The sequence below is a fragment of the Volvox carteri genome (assembly GCF_000143455.1).
Source record: "Volvox carteri f. nagariensis unplaced genomic scaffold VOLCAscaffold_58, whole genome shotgun sequence".
NCBI lineage: Eukaryota > Viridiplantae > Chlorophyta > Chlorophyceae > Chlamydomonadales > Volvocaceae > Volvox > Volvox carteri.
This window is the reverse complement of record NW_003307601.1, coordinates 571,987-586,726: the sequence shown is the minus strand read 5'-3', so window position 1 is coordinate 586,726 and position 14,740 is coordinate 571,987. Positions and strand designations below refer to the sequence as shown.

The following is a 14,740-nucleotide window of genomic DNA, read 5'->3' as shown; positions in this document are numbered from 1 at the left end:
TGACTGAGCGTGATTAAAGTAGTAGTACGAGAATTCGGTGAAGGTAAAACTGATGTGTGTGCAGCTTTAGAGCTGTCTGTGGCGTATTCTTCCATGGCATCCTTTCGTTGCGAATTCTCGTGAGTTGTCCTTTCCTTTGGCACACCATCCTGCGCTTCCCTTGCAAGACCCGAAACCTGTTGTCGATTGGGCGACGAACGGAGATTGCCGAAAACCTGTTTTAGTATACGTGAGGGCGCCCGTTCCTCCGCTCCCTCCGCAGATGTTCCAGACGATGTGGCTGCGGCACGCAGCAACTTTTTCATTATATTTATGGCTTCATTGCTGCCGGTTGCTTTGCCAACGCCTGCTCGCCCAGTTAACGGAAGGAAGCACGGCCAGAGCTAAGCTTCTTTAAACGCCGTTATCGTGTTACATCAATACACAAAGGGCACGCACATATCAACCTGCCAGGCAAATAAGAAGTTTAACAGCAGCAATAAAAAGGACGACCTTGCCGCACTGGTTACAAACCTTGCCGTACTAGTTACAAACGTACTCTATAAAGAATGACCGCTAGCATGCGCCTGATCCTTCGCTGCCGCCAGCGCCGCCGCCCGCAGCTGTGGCGGTGCAAAGAGCTGAACGGCCGGCGGCAGGTGGGACAACTCCTCTGGGCTGAACGGTCCAGCTGACAGCGAAACCCGCAGGCCAGTAGGCAATGGCGTCAGGACTTGGGTGTCAGCTGACGATGGCGTTGCGGCTGCTGCCGTTGCTGTCGCCGCAGCTACCAATGGAACGACGCCCATGGACGAGTAACCTCTCGACGCGGCAGCGCCAGGCAAAACAGCCGCCGGCACCAGCCCCGGTGCCGGCGTGGTCTCCCACATCGCTGGGAAAGCAGTCCACGCCGCTTCCCGCGACGACACCAGCCTATCCGCCGACGCGCCAACACCTCCGCCGGCTTCATAACCATCCCTCGTCCACACTTCCCCCAGGCTTCCACTCCTACTCCCACTTCCGTTCGGACGCAAGGCAGTTGTTGAAGTCGCGTCGCCGGCACCCGGCCGCCACTCCCCCCCACCCTCGACGCCGACGCCAACAACACCTCTCCTCGCAACGCCGCCAGTAACACCTCCATCTGCCGCTGCCGCCGTCGCCGACGGTGTCACGCTCATCACAGTGAGCAGCGACTGCGGCGTCATGGGCAACACGGCGCCGGGCCAGCCGGGCCGAAACGCCGGCGGCAACGGTGTGGCGGGGGTAGATGCCGCCGTGGAGGCGGCCAGCAACGCCTCGTTCTGACGTTGCAGGTCCGCTATCTTGGCCTCCAGCTGCCCCAGCTGACCCTGCACCTGGGCCTGAATGGACAGCTGTAGCATCGTCATCAACGCAGGATCCAGGGAGGGCAATCCCGTTCCACCAACGGATCCGAGCGGGATCTGTGGCGCCGGCCATGTCGACGCCGCCGCCAGCACCGCCGCTGCACCCCTGGCGAAACCTCCACTGTCGTACCCTGGGCCACCCGAAGCCGTTGGCGGCGACTGTAACGGCGTAGCGGACCTTTGGATGGATTCCAATGCTTGCGTTGGCATCTTCGCAAGCTCGGGGGCGGCGGCGGTCGTGCCCGGCTCTGCTGCGAGTTTATCCAAGTCGTCGCAGGCTGACCCGCTGGTTGCTTGCGCCATGAAGGCGTCCACCGCAGCGGCTGCCGCAGGTGTAGATGGCGACAACACTGACATTCGGCCAGATGCGGCCCTTAAAGCCCCAGAGGCATCCAGGTTGGCACTGTCCAGCTGCCGCGGCGTCGCCTGTCCTGCGCACTGCTGTCCATCATCCGGGGCGTCTGGCAGCGCCGGCTGCGCTCGTGCCGCTGCCGTCGCTGAGCCGGCGGACGGCTCCGCGGCCGCGGGAGCAGCCACCGTGCCGCAGGGCAGCAGCAGCACCGTTGGACGCTGCTCAGACGGCGGCAGCGGCGGCGGCAACGGCGTCACCAACGACGCTGGGCTTGCTCCGCCGCCGACCGCACCCTTGCGTGCGCGCACTGACATCCTGTGGAGGACCTCTAGCCCGCCGAGGTCACCCCGCAGATCCTCCAGCGCGTCCACCACCTCCGCCGGCGCCACCGGCGGCGGGGTCACCATCACCAGCGCTCCACTATTACCGCAGCTGGCCCCGCCGCGCACATCCCCCAGCGCCCAATTGCCACCGGGAGAGCAATCCCGCCGGTCGGGCGGCGTCCCCGACGGTGACCGTCCCTTCAAGGCGGACGCCTGGGTGGCCGCAGCTGCGTCGTCCAGCGGGAGGGCCGCCGCGGGCTCGCGAACGGAGCTGCCACTGTCCCCGGCAGCGCCGTCAACGCCACCGTCCCCGGCAGCGCCACCAGCAGCTGCTTGCTGCAGCGACGCCGCTAGTGACGCCGCCAACGCCCTGCACTGACTCTCCAGCTCAGCAACGCGGCTCCGGGCGCGGCCCAGCAGAGCTCGGCTGAGCTGCCTGGCTTCCAGCGGGCTCAATGGCCGTCCAGACAGGACCGCAGAGCGCGGGGAAGCCATGAGGGCGGAGAAGGTGCTTGGGGATGAGGGTGCCCCTGCAGAAGAAGCCATGGCGGCGGTGGGCGAGCTTGCGCCTAGCGCAGCGGCGCTGGGGCTGCCGCTGGCGCAGTTGCGCTCTGCACCCAGGTTGGAGACATGGGAGAACCTCCTCAGCGAGCTAGAGCTAGGACACGGGCTGGGAGTCGCGCGCGGCGAGGAGCTGGGAACGCCGCTGCGGCGGACGGGGGAGGGACTGGTGCGGCCACGCTGCTGTGCACACAATGGCAGCAATGACTGTAAGTCCTGCTCCTGTTTCTGCTGTTGCTTCGGCTGCTTTCCTTCTTGCAATCCTTGTTTCTCAAGTTCCTGGTGTGACGGCGGCATCGGTGACGGTGACTTGGACCGCGTTGGCAGCACTTCCGCTGCCGCCTCTCTAGCCAGCGGAGAGAGGCGCGCCTCGTCATCACGCGGCGTGGAGCGAGGCGAGATGGGCGATGCAACGCCGCCCGAAAACTCCCAATCCTGCCGTAGCAGGTCAATGGGATGATGCCTCAAGGGATCCAAGTCGGCGGCAGTGTTGGCGACATCGCCCATGCGCCGCCGCTGCCGCTGCCGCCGCCGCTTTTCGCTATTGCTCAGAGTGGCCCCCGCAGCCAACAGGCTGCGCACATCGTCATCGTCGTCGTCGTCGTTCGGGTGACCATCCGCCCGGGAAGCACACCCCTCGTGCCCCTCCTCCCTCAGCCCCTTGTACCCGTGAGGCTTCACGTCTTCCGCCTCATGAAGCGCCTGCAGCAAGTCAGCTAGCTCATTGATGGCGTAGGCGTTACCTTCCGGCGCCTCCGCCCCCGCCTTCACCGCCCCGTCATCACTGTAGTAGGAACGAAGCCCCCCCTGCCCCAATCTACGCCTGCGGGTTCCGCTGCTGCTTTTGTCGCTGCTCCTGGCGCTTTTGCCACTCGTGCAACGGCGAATAGCAAATTGGTTATTCCCGAAGGGGTTATCCGAATCCAGCGTTCCAGAGGGCGTCGGCTCTTGTGGCGCCGCCGCCTCATGCAGCAATCCCCAGGCCTCGTAGTAGGTGGTATTTCGCTCGGCCGCGTGCATCTGAATAGTGCCACCTTCTGGCGCGTCTGGCGCGTCGTCTCTGATGCTGCTGCTGTGGTGGCGGCGGCAGGGGCGGCTGTCGTCGAAGTTGGCGCCTGCCGACCTGCTTCCCGGAGTAGATGGCAAGGAGCCGTCTGCAGGGTGCGACGTGGCATGGGTTGGGACAAGCCCCATGAGTAGCTAGATATACATAGATAATCTAGGACCATAACGAGGGTTACCACCACCATGGTTACATCACCATGGTGGTGTCAAGTGTTCTCTTTGCTTGACATTGTTGACATGCAGTCTATTCAAACACATGCACGTACCCGAAACACAATGCACAGACGTACCTTCAATACTTCCATCCCGCGGCTTGGCGGGCTCCAGCGGGCTGCCATCTGTGTTCCAGTCTGCAGCGCTCCAGGGGGGCGATATTTCGCTCGTCTCGCTGTACAGCGGATTCGGCAGCAACAGCGGCGTGATCCCGGCTGCTGCCCGCGCTGCCGCCGGCGGCAGCGGCCAACCCGATCCGTCGTCACCTGCAGCCACCGTGCCCCTGCAAACCTCGTCGCTAAGGGAACCGTGGCCGCTGGAAACCACCATTCCGCCCGCATCCGCCGCCGTGTCCGCCGGTGCGCCATTGTAACGCCGGCCGCTGTCGGTGTCGGCAGGTGCGTCATCAGCAGCTCTTCGGCTGCCGCCGCCATCGTCATCGCCGCCCTCATCGTCGTCGGTCAGATCTACCCATACCTGATGCTGCTGGTGCTGCTGATGCTGCGGACTTTGGACCAACATCCTGGGTCGTGGAAGAGGCGGCAGAATAGAGATTTTGGGACTTGCTGCGCTGCCGCTGCCGTTGCCGTCACTGCCACTGCAAATGCGGCCTGCGTCGCCTTGCCGGCTGCAGGACTCCTGGCCGCCGTCCTTCTCTCCATCTCCATGTTCTGCCCTGACTTGTTCACTACCGAACGCGGCTACAGCATCGGGCGGCGAGCTCCGTTGCTGCTGTACAACAGGCTGGGATGGCACAGAGTTTGCACCTGGCGGCGCCGCCAAGCGGCTGCTGCCGCATCCAGCGACGGGCAAGAAGTCAAAGCTCGCAGTGAGGTCCATTATACCGTGCGGCTGTGGCTGCGGCTGCGGCTGCTCCTGCCCCGGTTCAAGGGTAAGGCGGCCACGGCGGCATTCCTGCCTGCTGTCAGCGGCAGCAGCTGCTGCTTCGGCGGCAGCGGTAGCGAACTGATTGCCGCTCCCGCCGCCGGCACTGAGGGGTGCGCCGTCCCATGCAGGGGCGGTGCGGTGCGGCCCTGGGAAGGAGAAAGACGAAGGCGTCGCGGCTGGAGCAGAGCCGTCTACAGTACTGCTGCTGCTGCTGCTACGGTCGTCGCTGGTGAGGTTATAATGCCCCGAGTGGCTGGCGCCAAGTGCCGCCGCCGCCGCCGGCGAGGCCTGGTGGTGCTGCATTGGAGGCAGCAGTACGAGCGGCAACACCGGGAAGGGTCCCGACAGCGTAGCCTCCAAGTCTTCTGTTGTCGTCCCTTTAACCGGCACCGGCGCCAAGCCTAACGCCTCCGCCGAAACCGCAGCTGCCACCGCCGCCGCTGCCGCTGCCCCGGATGCATCCTCGGCCCTCCTTGCCTCCTCCGCCACCACCGCCGCAGCTAGCAAATCTGGCTTAACCTCCATGACTGGGAACACGCCCCAAAATGTAGCGCCCAGATCCTCGCCGGCCGAATCAACACGCAGCTCCAGACTACTCGCTTCTCCAGCCCCTTGCCCATCGGCAGATGCGGCAGTCGTCGCGGCCTCGTTTGCGGCTTGGGCGACAAATGACGGCGCTGGCGTTCGTCCACCGCCAGCGCATCTAGCAACTGTGTCATGCCGCATCCGGACCCTACCGGCCGCGGCGACAGGGCCGCAGACCACCGGCTCCGTCTCGGGCGAGATACCCGCGGACGACGGCGGCTGAAGCCGCTCCAGCTGCAGCTCCTGCAGCAGCGGTGGCAGCCGCGTAGACACCTCCGTCTGGCTGGTGCGGGGCGACTGCGCGAGCGCCGCGGCTAGCGCACGGCCCCGGTGCTCATCATCGTCCTCGTCATCCACGTAAAACTCCGTCTCTGAGTTGTACGCACTGTCGGTGCTGACCGATGTGGCAGCCTCGCTGATGTAGCCCGGGCCGAAGGCGTTGGCGGCGGCGTTGGCGGCGGCGTTGGCGGCGGAGGCACTAGGCAATGATACGGCAGGCACGCCTTGCTGCTGCGCGCCGATAAAGTCTGCCCAGTCCTCTGGGACATCCCCGGCGCCGCCACCATCTCGCTGCTTCTTTCCGGAGCCGCCGCCGCCACCTGCTGCCCTATCGGCGGCGACGAGAATCTCCCATGCCGCGTTGGAGGATAGGCGGTCAATCATAATGGCGTCAGCACCAACCGCGATGCCGGCCCGCGATGCCGCCTCGTCGGCGGCAGTGTCCGTCGCCGCGGCTGCCGGGCCGCACGTCGTGTTGACGCCATCCAGCAGCTCCCGCCGCGCCGCCGCTCGCGGGTCGAGCTCTACACTTCTGACCCAGAGCGTCGCCCCGGGCCCCTCTCCATCTGTGCAGGACTCCAACCCCCGCAGAGCCGATATTAAATTGGACGCGAGGTCAAGGTCCGACTCCGAGCGCCTGCCAGTTTCCTGCGGCAGCAGCCCGGGGAGGTCCGGCTGTTCGGCGGCGCCCTGCGCGCCGGTAGACACGGCAGCTGGGAGAGGCTCCGCGCTTGTGGTGCCGCCGCCGTTGCCGCCACTCAGGCTACGAATGCCTGACGCTGACGTGGCGATGGAGCCGCAGGTGGGCCACCACAACGCCTGTCCGTCTGACCACATATCAGCGGTTGCACTAGCAGGGTCCGGCGCAGCACTGCTTGGCGCAGATGCGGCGCCGGAGGCCGTCAATGGCAGCAGCAGGGTCTTCTCACGAATCCCTTGAGGGGGTGGCAATAGCTGCCGTTGACCGGTGCCGTCAACCGGTTCCGGAGCGGGCCCTTGGGGCTCCCTGTGAGGGCATTTCGGGTGAGAGGAACGAGAATGAGGACGGGGAGAACCTCAAGGCCACGAAAAGCGTGCTAGTGGCAGGATAACCTTCAAACGTGCCCCCAAACCTAGCAGACCTAATGGCGAAATCTGAGGGCTGCCTTGGTAAGACCTCCACCTCCTCTCCGTTTCCTACTGAGAAACAGATCTACAGTCGGCGGAGCGCAGCAGGCCGTATAGCCCGTATGGACTGCATACGGCTAAATGGCATAAGGCAAAACCACCGCGCCATGTGTCCGCAACGGGACCACACCAACGCACGTGCGCCGCCGTACCACCTCCACCCCCACCGCAACATATGAATACCCGCTATCGCCACCACTTCACTCACCTTCCGTCCGGTAGCTCCAGCGACGGTCCCGTCCGGCCGCTGTCCGTCGGCTTGGTCAACGGCGGCCCGGACCGTGCCGCCAACGCGCACACCACCTCCGCCTCTCGGCGCCGCATTGAGTCTACTTCCCTAGCCAGCCGTGCCGCCCGCTGCTCGAGGGCCTCACTGGAGCTGCTGTGGCGCTCCCGCTCCTGCGGCCGCCGCCAGCCATGAGCACGACACGCACCGGGGAGTTGGTAAGCTCTTGTTGCAAGTATGCAGTAAGCAAGGTTAAGAGCGCGGCACTATGGTTTCTTTGAGGACGGAAACAAGCGGAGGCACTTAAACAGTCCGGACGGCTCGGGACGATGGACCTTGGGTGGTTGGGGCAATCTATATGATATTGCACATGTCCTCCGCAAACCCCGGAGGCACGCGCACCTCCATTAAAAGGTTACGGAGCTCCGTCAGCTGGTCCTGTTGTGGTGGGTGGCAGTGGGAATTGGGCCCGGGGGGCCGGGGGATTAGGAGGGATGCTTATTGAGTACATAGGTACGTTGGCGGATATAGATGGATTGTGTACAAAAGCTGGTAAATGGGATATTTAGGTCGGTATGACTGGTAGCTACGAAGGTGGGTAGGCAGGAAGGATATTAGTACTGAACAGATTAAGCATACCCAGCAGCGGGAGGTGAAATGCTCGCTGACTCTACTTCTGGCTCCACGGTTGCTTCCAGCTCCCGTGAAAGCTTTCCTTTCTTTCCCTTTCACTCTTTTACTTTTTTACGCTACCTGCAGGTTTCGGAGCTGCTCATTGTGTTGCCGCTCCGCCTCCTGCGCCTCCTCCGTCCGCCGCTCTAGCAGCCGCCGCAGTTTGGATTCCTGCAGCTCGTGTGCGGCTCGCGCCTCGGCAATGGCCTGCAGCACCAGGCCCAGAAGCAGAGGTTACGGTTTACTTGTCTGGAAATGAACAGGAAAACCCTGATAACTTCCCCACAAGACCCAATTTCCGCGAATGGGGCCCGGCAGCCGTGAACATTGGAGGTTAGCATGCGGCGAAAGGCAACCGGCACGGCCCAGGTTTCGCCAACACAGATTCACCCATCCAGTCATTAATACAGAAACCAGGAATAAGGGTAACTGACAGGATCAAGCACCTGCTTGTGTTCGAGGCCCAAGCGCGCCACGACTTCCATGTGCTGTCGCTTCACCTCTTCAACCGCTTGCTCCCGCCTCCTCCACTCGGCCCCCACCTCGATTGCGGGTCGTTGCAGCTCCTCGCTCCGTTCCGCCATCCCCTCAACCACCAAGCGTGCTGCGGCGTCACCACCGAGGTTCTCAGACCGCCATTCCCCCCCATCGGCATGAGCAGCAGGCCCTGCACTATACGAGCACGCTGCGACAGGTCGAGAATGCCCTGCCGCTGTGGCAGTGGCAGCATCTTCTACGGCGGCGGGTGTTCTCGAACGCGATGCGTCCGCCTCGAGCACGTTAATAACCAGTTGGACGACACCCTGGCCCTCCAACATCTCCATCCGCGCCGTCAGCTCCGCCTCGCGGCGCCGCGCCTCCTCCTCCAGTTGCGTCGCCGCCTGCGCCACGTGCACATGCGCAAGTCGCGCCTGCTCCGCGGCCGCCGCCGCGCCCTCCGCCTCCTCCTTCAGCTTTGCCTCTGCCGCTGCCACTTGCGAATGCGCCAAACGCGCCGCTTCTGCCGCCACCTGAGCCGCCGCCGCCGCGGCCTCTGCCTCCTCCCGCAGCTTCGCCTCCACCTGCATCGCCTCCGCCATCAGGCTTTCCTCCTGCTGCCGCAGCGCGTGCGCCAGCTGCTGCTCGAAAAAGCCTCGTAGCTGCGCCTCGCGCACGTCAGCAGCTTCCGCTGCCTTCGCAGCGAACCTGGCATCCAGGTCCCGTAGCTGGTCGGCATGCGCATTTGCCAGCTGGCTTTCCCGCTCAACAAGCTGCCGTTCGAACTGGTCCAGAAGCTGTGCCTCTCGGTCGGCGATTGCCTCAGCGTGCTGCATGCTCAGCTGAGCGGCCTGCTCAGCATGTAGCCGCGCTAGCTGAGCGACCTGCTCTGCCAACCGCTCTGCATGTTTGCGCCGCGCCTCCGCGTCACGTGTCGTTTGCTGCTCGCGGAAGCGCTGCTCAATCTGCGCCTGGAGCTCCTGCAATTTTGCTGCAACCTCCACGCCCCACCGTTCCTCCGCCTCTCGCCGCTCCTCAGCATGCCGCGCCGCCAGCTCGACGGCCTGCGCCGTCAGCGCCTCTGCCAGCCGTAGTTTCTCTTTAGCAAGAGCGTCAGTGTGATGCTGCTGCAGCTCCGCCTCGCGCTGCTGTAGCTTTGTTACCGCCGCTTCGCGTTCCGCAAGCGCTTGCGCGTGCTGGCCAGTCAGCTTGGCCAGCTGGGCGTGCAGCTCCCCGAGCGTCTCCACGTGCTGCGACGCCATTCTGGCGGACTGAGCCTCCAAGTCGGCCAGCTGGCGAGAGTGCTGGCTGATCAGCTCAGCTACGCGACTCTGCGCCTCCGCCATCGCCGCGGCGTGCTGCGAGGCGAGCTCTGCAAGCTCGGCGTCTTTGCGCTGTTCCAGCTGCTGTCGCAGTGTGTCCAGGGTTGCCTCGTGTTGTCGCACCACCTCAGCCTCCCGCTCGGCAGCTTGCTGCTGTGCGCGCAACGCGAGCGCCTGAAGCTCCGTGACCTGTGAGGTATTGTAGGAATGCACAATCATAGCAGCAGTTGGCGAGGTGCGGCAGTGGCCGTGGAGCCCAGCCGCCATGATGCCATGTGGGGAGGCAGTCAGGGAAGCACCAAGGCGCTCGCGCAACATCATTTTGGGAACGCCTTAACCACAGCGTTAAGCTGCTGCATGAAAAGTGCCGGGAGCAAGCCAGTCATATGGCATACACACGCTGGATCGGCGTCCTCCCATCCCACGATCGCGGCCGTCGCACTGTCTCTGGCACCGGCACTAGTACGGCCGCAGGCAGGGCCCAACCGGCAAGCGTACCACAACGTCCCAGCCGAATCGCTACCTCGTTGCTAATAACCCAGTCGCGCATTAAGCTCAATCAACAACCCACAAGCTGATGTATGGCACGTCTGGCCCAGGCCGGGCTAGCTCGTCTCCCAACGTGACGAGCCGAGATACGCAGCCCTTCCATCCATTCCCCTTAATAACATGGAGGAACTATTTATTTTTGAGTTGGGACACAATACCTTGATCGCAAAGTCAGCGGCCGCCTGCTGGGTCATGGGTGACCCACGGATCGTTGGGCTGGCGGGTACAGGCGGCGAGCTCCCATAGTTCACAGTGCTGATGGGTGATGAGCTGGATGGCACATGACGGGTCGGCGTCCCAAAGACCTGCTGCTGGTGGTGGTGATGCTGGTGCTGTGAATCCTTGGGGTTCCGCCAAGCGGTTGGTTCTGAGGGCGCTTGTATGTCGCTTGCGGGCCCACTCCCGGTGCTGCTGAGTCCGTGGGCGTGTCCGCTGAGGGCCCCGTGCCGATGGGTATGGTGACGCCGTGGCTGGGCAGCGTGAAGATGGCTGACGAGGGCCTGGGTGTCTGTATCCTGGCCCGCTCGCACTTGAGCCTGGCGTAGCCGCTTGAGCTCAGCCTGCGCGGCGTTCACCACGTCCATCCATCATTTAATCAATGTATGGACCCCAGGTGCCAGGACACGGTTTTCCGTTTCAAAAGCGATCGGTTGTCGTTTGTATCAATATGTGCAACATTGATACTTCGATAAGGAATGTTACTGAAACTGCAATGTACAGGCAAGGCTATCCATCAGGTCTCCCACAGCACGCGGAAGTAACAATGCAAAGCATGGGCGGTCCTACGTCTTCCCCAGGAAAAGCGGGAAGAGACATTCCTGCAACACTCTGGGGAGACAACAAATCCCGGGACCTCCGGCGCTGTGCCAGGCGCTTTGCACACGCCAACCATGGCCCCTGTGGCCGCATACACATGCTTTGGTCCTGCAGCCTAATCCGATACCGGTCTGTACTACGCATTCCCTTTCCTTTCCGGCCCTCAGCCACCTCAACATACCTGCATCCTCTCAATCTCTTCCTGATTCTCTTCTAAGTAGGATCTGTACTCCGCCAGCTTCGCCTGGAGCTCCGAAACCTGTTGCTGCAGTGCTGCCACGCGCTGGGAATCGTGCTCCTCTTCTTTTCCATGGCCATGCCGGACCGCCGCCGAGACGGACGCCCTGGGGTTCGTGCCTGGCCCCTGTTGCTGCTTCTTTCCGAGCTCTACTGCTGTTGCTGCTGTTGCTGCTCTTCTCGCTGCTGCTGTTGTTGCTGCTGTTGTTACTGCTGCTGGCGCTTGCACGGGGCCATATTCGTGAGGGCCAACGAGGATGTTCTGGGACGACTGATGGGTCTGCTCAGATAGCTGATGGTGAGCGGCATCCAGCGCTTGCTGCAGCGCTAAATTCTCGCCGCGAAGTGACTGACCATGACAGGAGGGACCATGACGGGTGGGAAGAGGGAGGAAGGCACAGAAACGGGAACCATACAAAACGTGCAAAATGTTACATCGACAAGGCGGACGGGAGAGGACATACGGGCATGCAAGGTGACTCAGGTCTCAGGATATGTGTGGGATGAGGCAGCGGGTTGTGACCCAGACACTAAACGAGGTGAGTATAACAAAGGCCCCAAGCAACACGTGTCAGGATGTGACTAAACAAGGCTTGACAGCATCGGACGTCACCTGCCGTCACCACGAGCATAGGGGAGCAACACAGTCCCTAGGCACGTCAGGAGGTGCGCCGTTTCGGGCAGCGTCTGCCGTGTCAGGTAATGGACATCGAAGCTCCTATCGCAGAAATGCCACCTACTCAAGAAGCGCCACAGCGCCACAAGAGGATGCGAGGCAGGACATGGGCTGGCACGTGATCACGTCACAAGTCGGCCCGGAACCCGTCATCACTCGCCTGCACCTCGTGCTGTAGCTCCGCACCCCGCGATGCCAGCGCCAGCAGCCCGCGCAAAAGCGTGGTCACTTCCTTGTGACCCAGATTGGTTGGGTCTTGCACCGCTGCAGAAAGCCGTGCAGCACAGCATAAGAGGGAAATAGCAGCAGCAGCAGCAGCAGCAGCGCCCCACGCAAAAGGCCGGTATAAGTTATACCGTGTTATACTGTATGACACGATAGGGCCGTGCAAACGCTCTTTAAAGAAGACCAGTATGAGACGTAGAACGATGGGACTGGGGACGTAGGACTGGTGGTTAATCGGAAGGCCACAACCGGCAATGGATAGAGGCCTTTGTCGTCAGGCCTGCCTAATCCCTGGCCAGTAGCCACGCTTCCCTGGGCAACCCGCAACGGACCCCCGCTTCAAGAGCAGACTGACTTCTTCAGCTTTGCCCAAGCTTCCTAGCTTTTTTCCCAACAAGCAAGAACCACTTCGCAGGTACAGTACATCGGAAAGCTTATACGGAACACGCGATCAATCCGTGTCGGTCCTTTCGCTTTCTTAAAAACCAGTTTTCTGTCCGCTGGTGCTTGCTGACTGCTGCAGAACATGACACGGCCCAGGAACAGACGCATACCGCCACCAGGCGCTGGCTTGCCAACATACTTGCATCATGGTGAGGTTCCGGCTGCGGGTTTCTCCAATGCGCCCTGCAGCACACTTACCCGCGTCGGCCCGTGCGCGGAGCGCCCGCACCTCCTCAGACAGCAACGGAACGGCGCTCCACTCGTCTTCCAGGCCATTGAGCGCGGAGCCGATGGCACCCCGCAGCTCTTGAAGCTCCTGGAGCCGCAGGACAGCAATCATCGTCACGCACGCACACTGGTACAAAATTGACGATGAAAATGGCTTTGCAAGCGCCTCGCGCCCTCCAGGGCACGGTCATTCTTCCCAAGGAAAAGTGAATGGGAAAAAGGAAAGGCGACGGCTGGCTCGCATGGCATCTACCACCCAGGCGGAACTCACCCACCCACCAACTTTTGCATGTTACGTCCCACAAACCCACCCACCATGGCCGCCGCCTTGGCTTCTTGTAACTGGTTAAACAATGAGTCCGCCTCGCGCATCTCCGCATCACGCTCCGTGCGCGCCTTGCGAAGCGCATACTGGAGGCTTTCGAGCACGCCGTCGCGACCGAGGCCCTAAGCCGAACGGCGTGTGCCGCAGAAGAAACGGATGCAGCAGCAGGCTTCAGTTCGGCGCGCAAGAGCACCGCATGCGTGAGTTTACCAGCAGCACATTCCATTCGACATGTTCGGTTCAGCCTGCTAGCATGACAGCCATGGGCATTCTGTGCATGTCTACAACAGAGCCTGCGTCCGCGCTGCGTCAGGACGCCAGCGCGCGCCGCCAAGGGGCACGAAAAGACGTTGCTCACCTTGCCGACTTTCTCCGCCACCGTGGCGAGCTGCTGCTCCAGCTGCTCATTCTCAGCCTGTGTTGGTCCAGCACACCAAGGGGAATGACTCACAGCAGTGTGAAAGAAGCGACCGCTTGAAGGGCTGGGGAGGTGGAGAAGGTTACACACGGCGCATTATGGCGTAGACGTGCTTTGCGTGAGGCCCCGTCGATAGCCAGGTCTTGTCCTTGGAGCGGATGTGGTTCACAATGGCTATAATGTATGGGCTTCCGTTGGATGAGATAAAGGGTGGCTTCGTTTGCAAAAATGCCCTACGGATTCCCGAGTTACTGAAACCCTGCTGGCAGTACTAGCTGCCCTATGGATGCAAAAGTAATGGCTTGTAAAGTTTGCCCGTCATACCAGAGCCTACCCTTAATAGCACCAGCTCTTCCTCTCGCGCCATATCCCAAATCTGGAGCTCTTGGCTTTGTATGACCAACTTGGTGCGCTCCGTCTCCAGGCGAGTTGCCTGCGTTTTAATGATTCATAGATCAGGGATACATCTGTTGGCCTAAACCATAGGTAATCGCTTGCGGGGCGATTGAAAGCCGAGCTCAATCCCCGCTTGTAGATGCCAACACATCCTTTGCGGTTTGCCTCACCGCTGCCTGAATTCCATCGATTGCTTTGCCGAGAGCCAAGTCGCCCTGGCTGCTCCTACTTGTCGCAATCGCAAAAAGCTCGGAGGGCAGCTTGACTGGCGCCACATTTGCTGTCGGCAAAGACGGACGCTCTGTCGCTGGGCGCCGCTTTGACTTTGCAGGGCTTGGGCTTGCTACACAAGCTAGAACCGGAGTTGAAAGTTTACCATGGCGTGGGGGCTGCTTTACGGTTAGCTCACGACTAGCCAACGACTGGCTGTCGCTCATAGTATTGACTTTGCAAGTTCACAGGAACGAGGCCCCAGCCTTCCAGTTGCAACACAACACATCACTCCACTCTTGGCATATGCGGTGCTCTAATCGCCGGAAAGCCAGCGCATAGCTTCCGGGACTCGAAATCCCCATTTTCGAATAAAAACTTCAAACACATGAGTAAGAGTTTTTTTCGCAGGCTACGGATCTATCTGAACGTCGTCAGAACTTCTATACGTCGAAGGGATACACGTACAGGTGCCAATTGTACGGAGTTTAGACCAGCCGTTGCCAAGTGCCCAAGTCAGTTCTAAGACTTTTGCCCGTGACAAAAGTGATTCACAGTAGGCGCAACCTGTCCAAAACGCACAGCGCGGCGATCGCAGCGCTTCTGTGCTTAACTCGCGAAATCATCAGCGAAATCATCTGTATCTCATGAAGATGCGAGCTTGTCCTCTCATTAAAAGCGGTACGGCCTATCGGTGTCCTCATGCTTTCTCGCTAAGGCGG

The 14,740-nt window shown here is 61.7% G+C and overlaps 1 protein-coding gene across 1 annotated transcript; it reads right to left on the bottom strand.

Annotated features, from left to right (window-relative positions):
- Positions 1-539: 539 nt before the first annotated feature.
- Positions 540-14,245, bottom strand: VOLCADRAFT_119310 (uncharacterized protein; the record flags this gene model as incomplete). The annotated part of the gene is made up of 13 exons (XM_002956139.1): positions 540-3,754; positions 3,956-6,636; positions 7,006-7,196; positions 7,426-7,461; positions 7,777-7,902; positions 8,238-9,683; positions 11,041-11,445; positions 11,939-12,036; positions 12,640-12,757; positions 12,985-13,116; positions 13,353-13,409; positions 13,747-13,845; positions 13,979-14,245. 13 exons carry the CDS (start codon positions 14,243-14,245, stop codon positions 540-542), a joined length of 8,871 nt encoding a protein of 2,956 aa, XP_002956185.1.
- Positions 14,246-14,740: the final 495 nt, after the last annotated feature.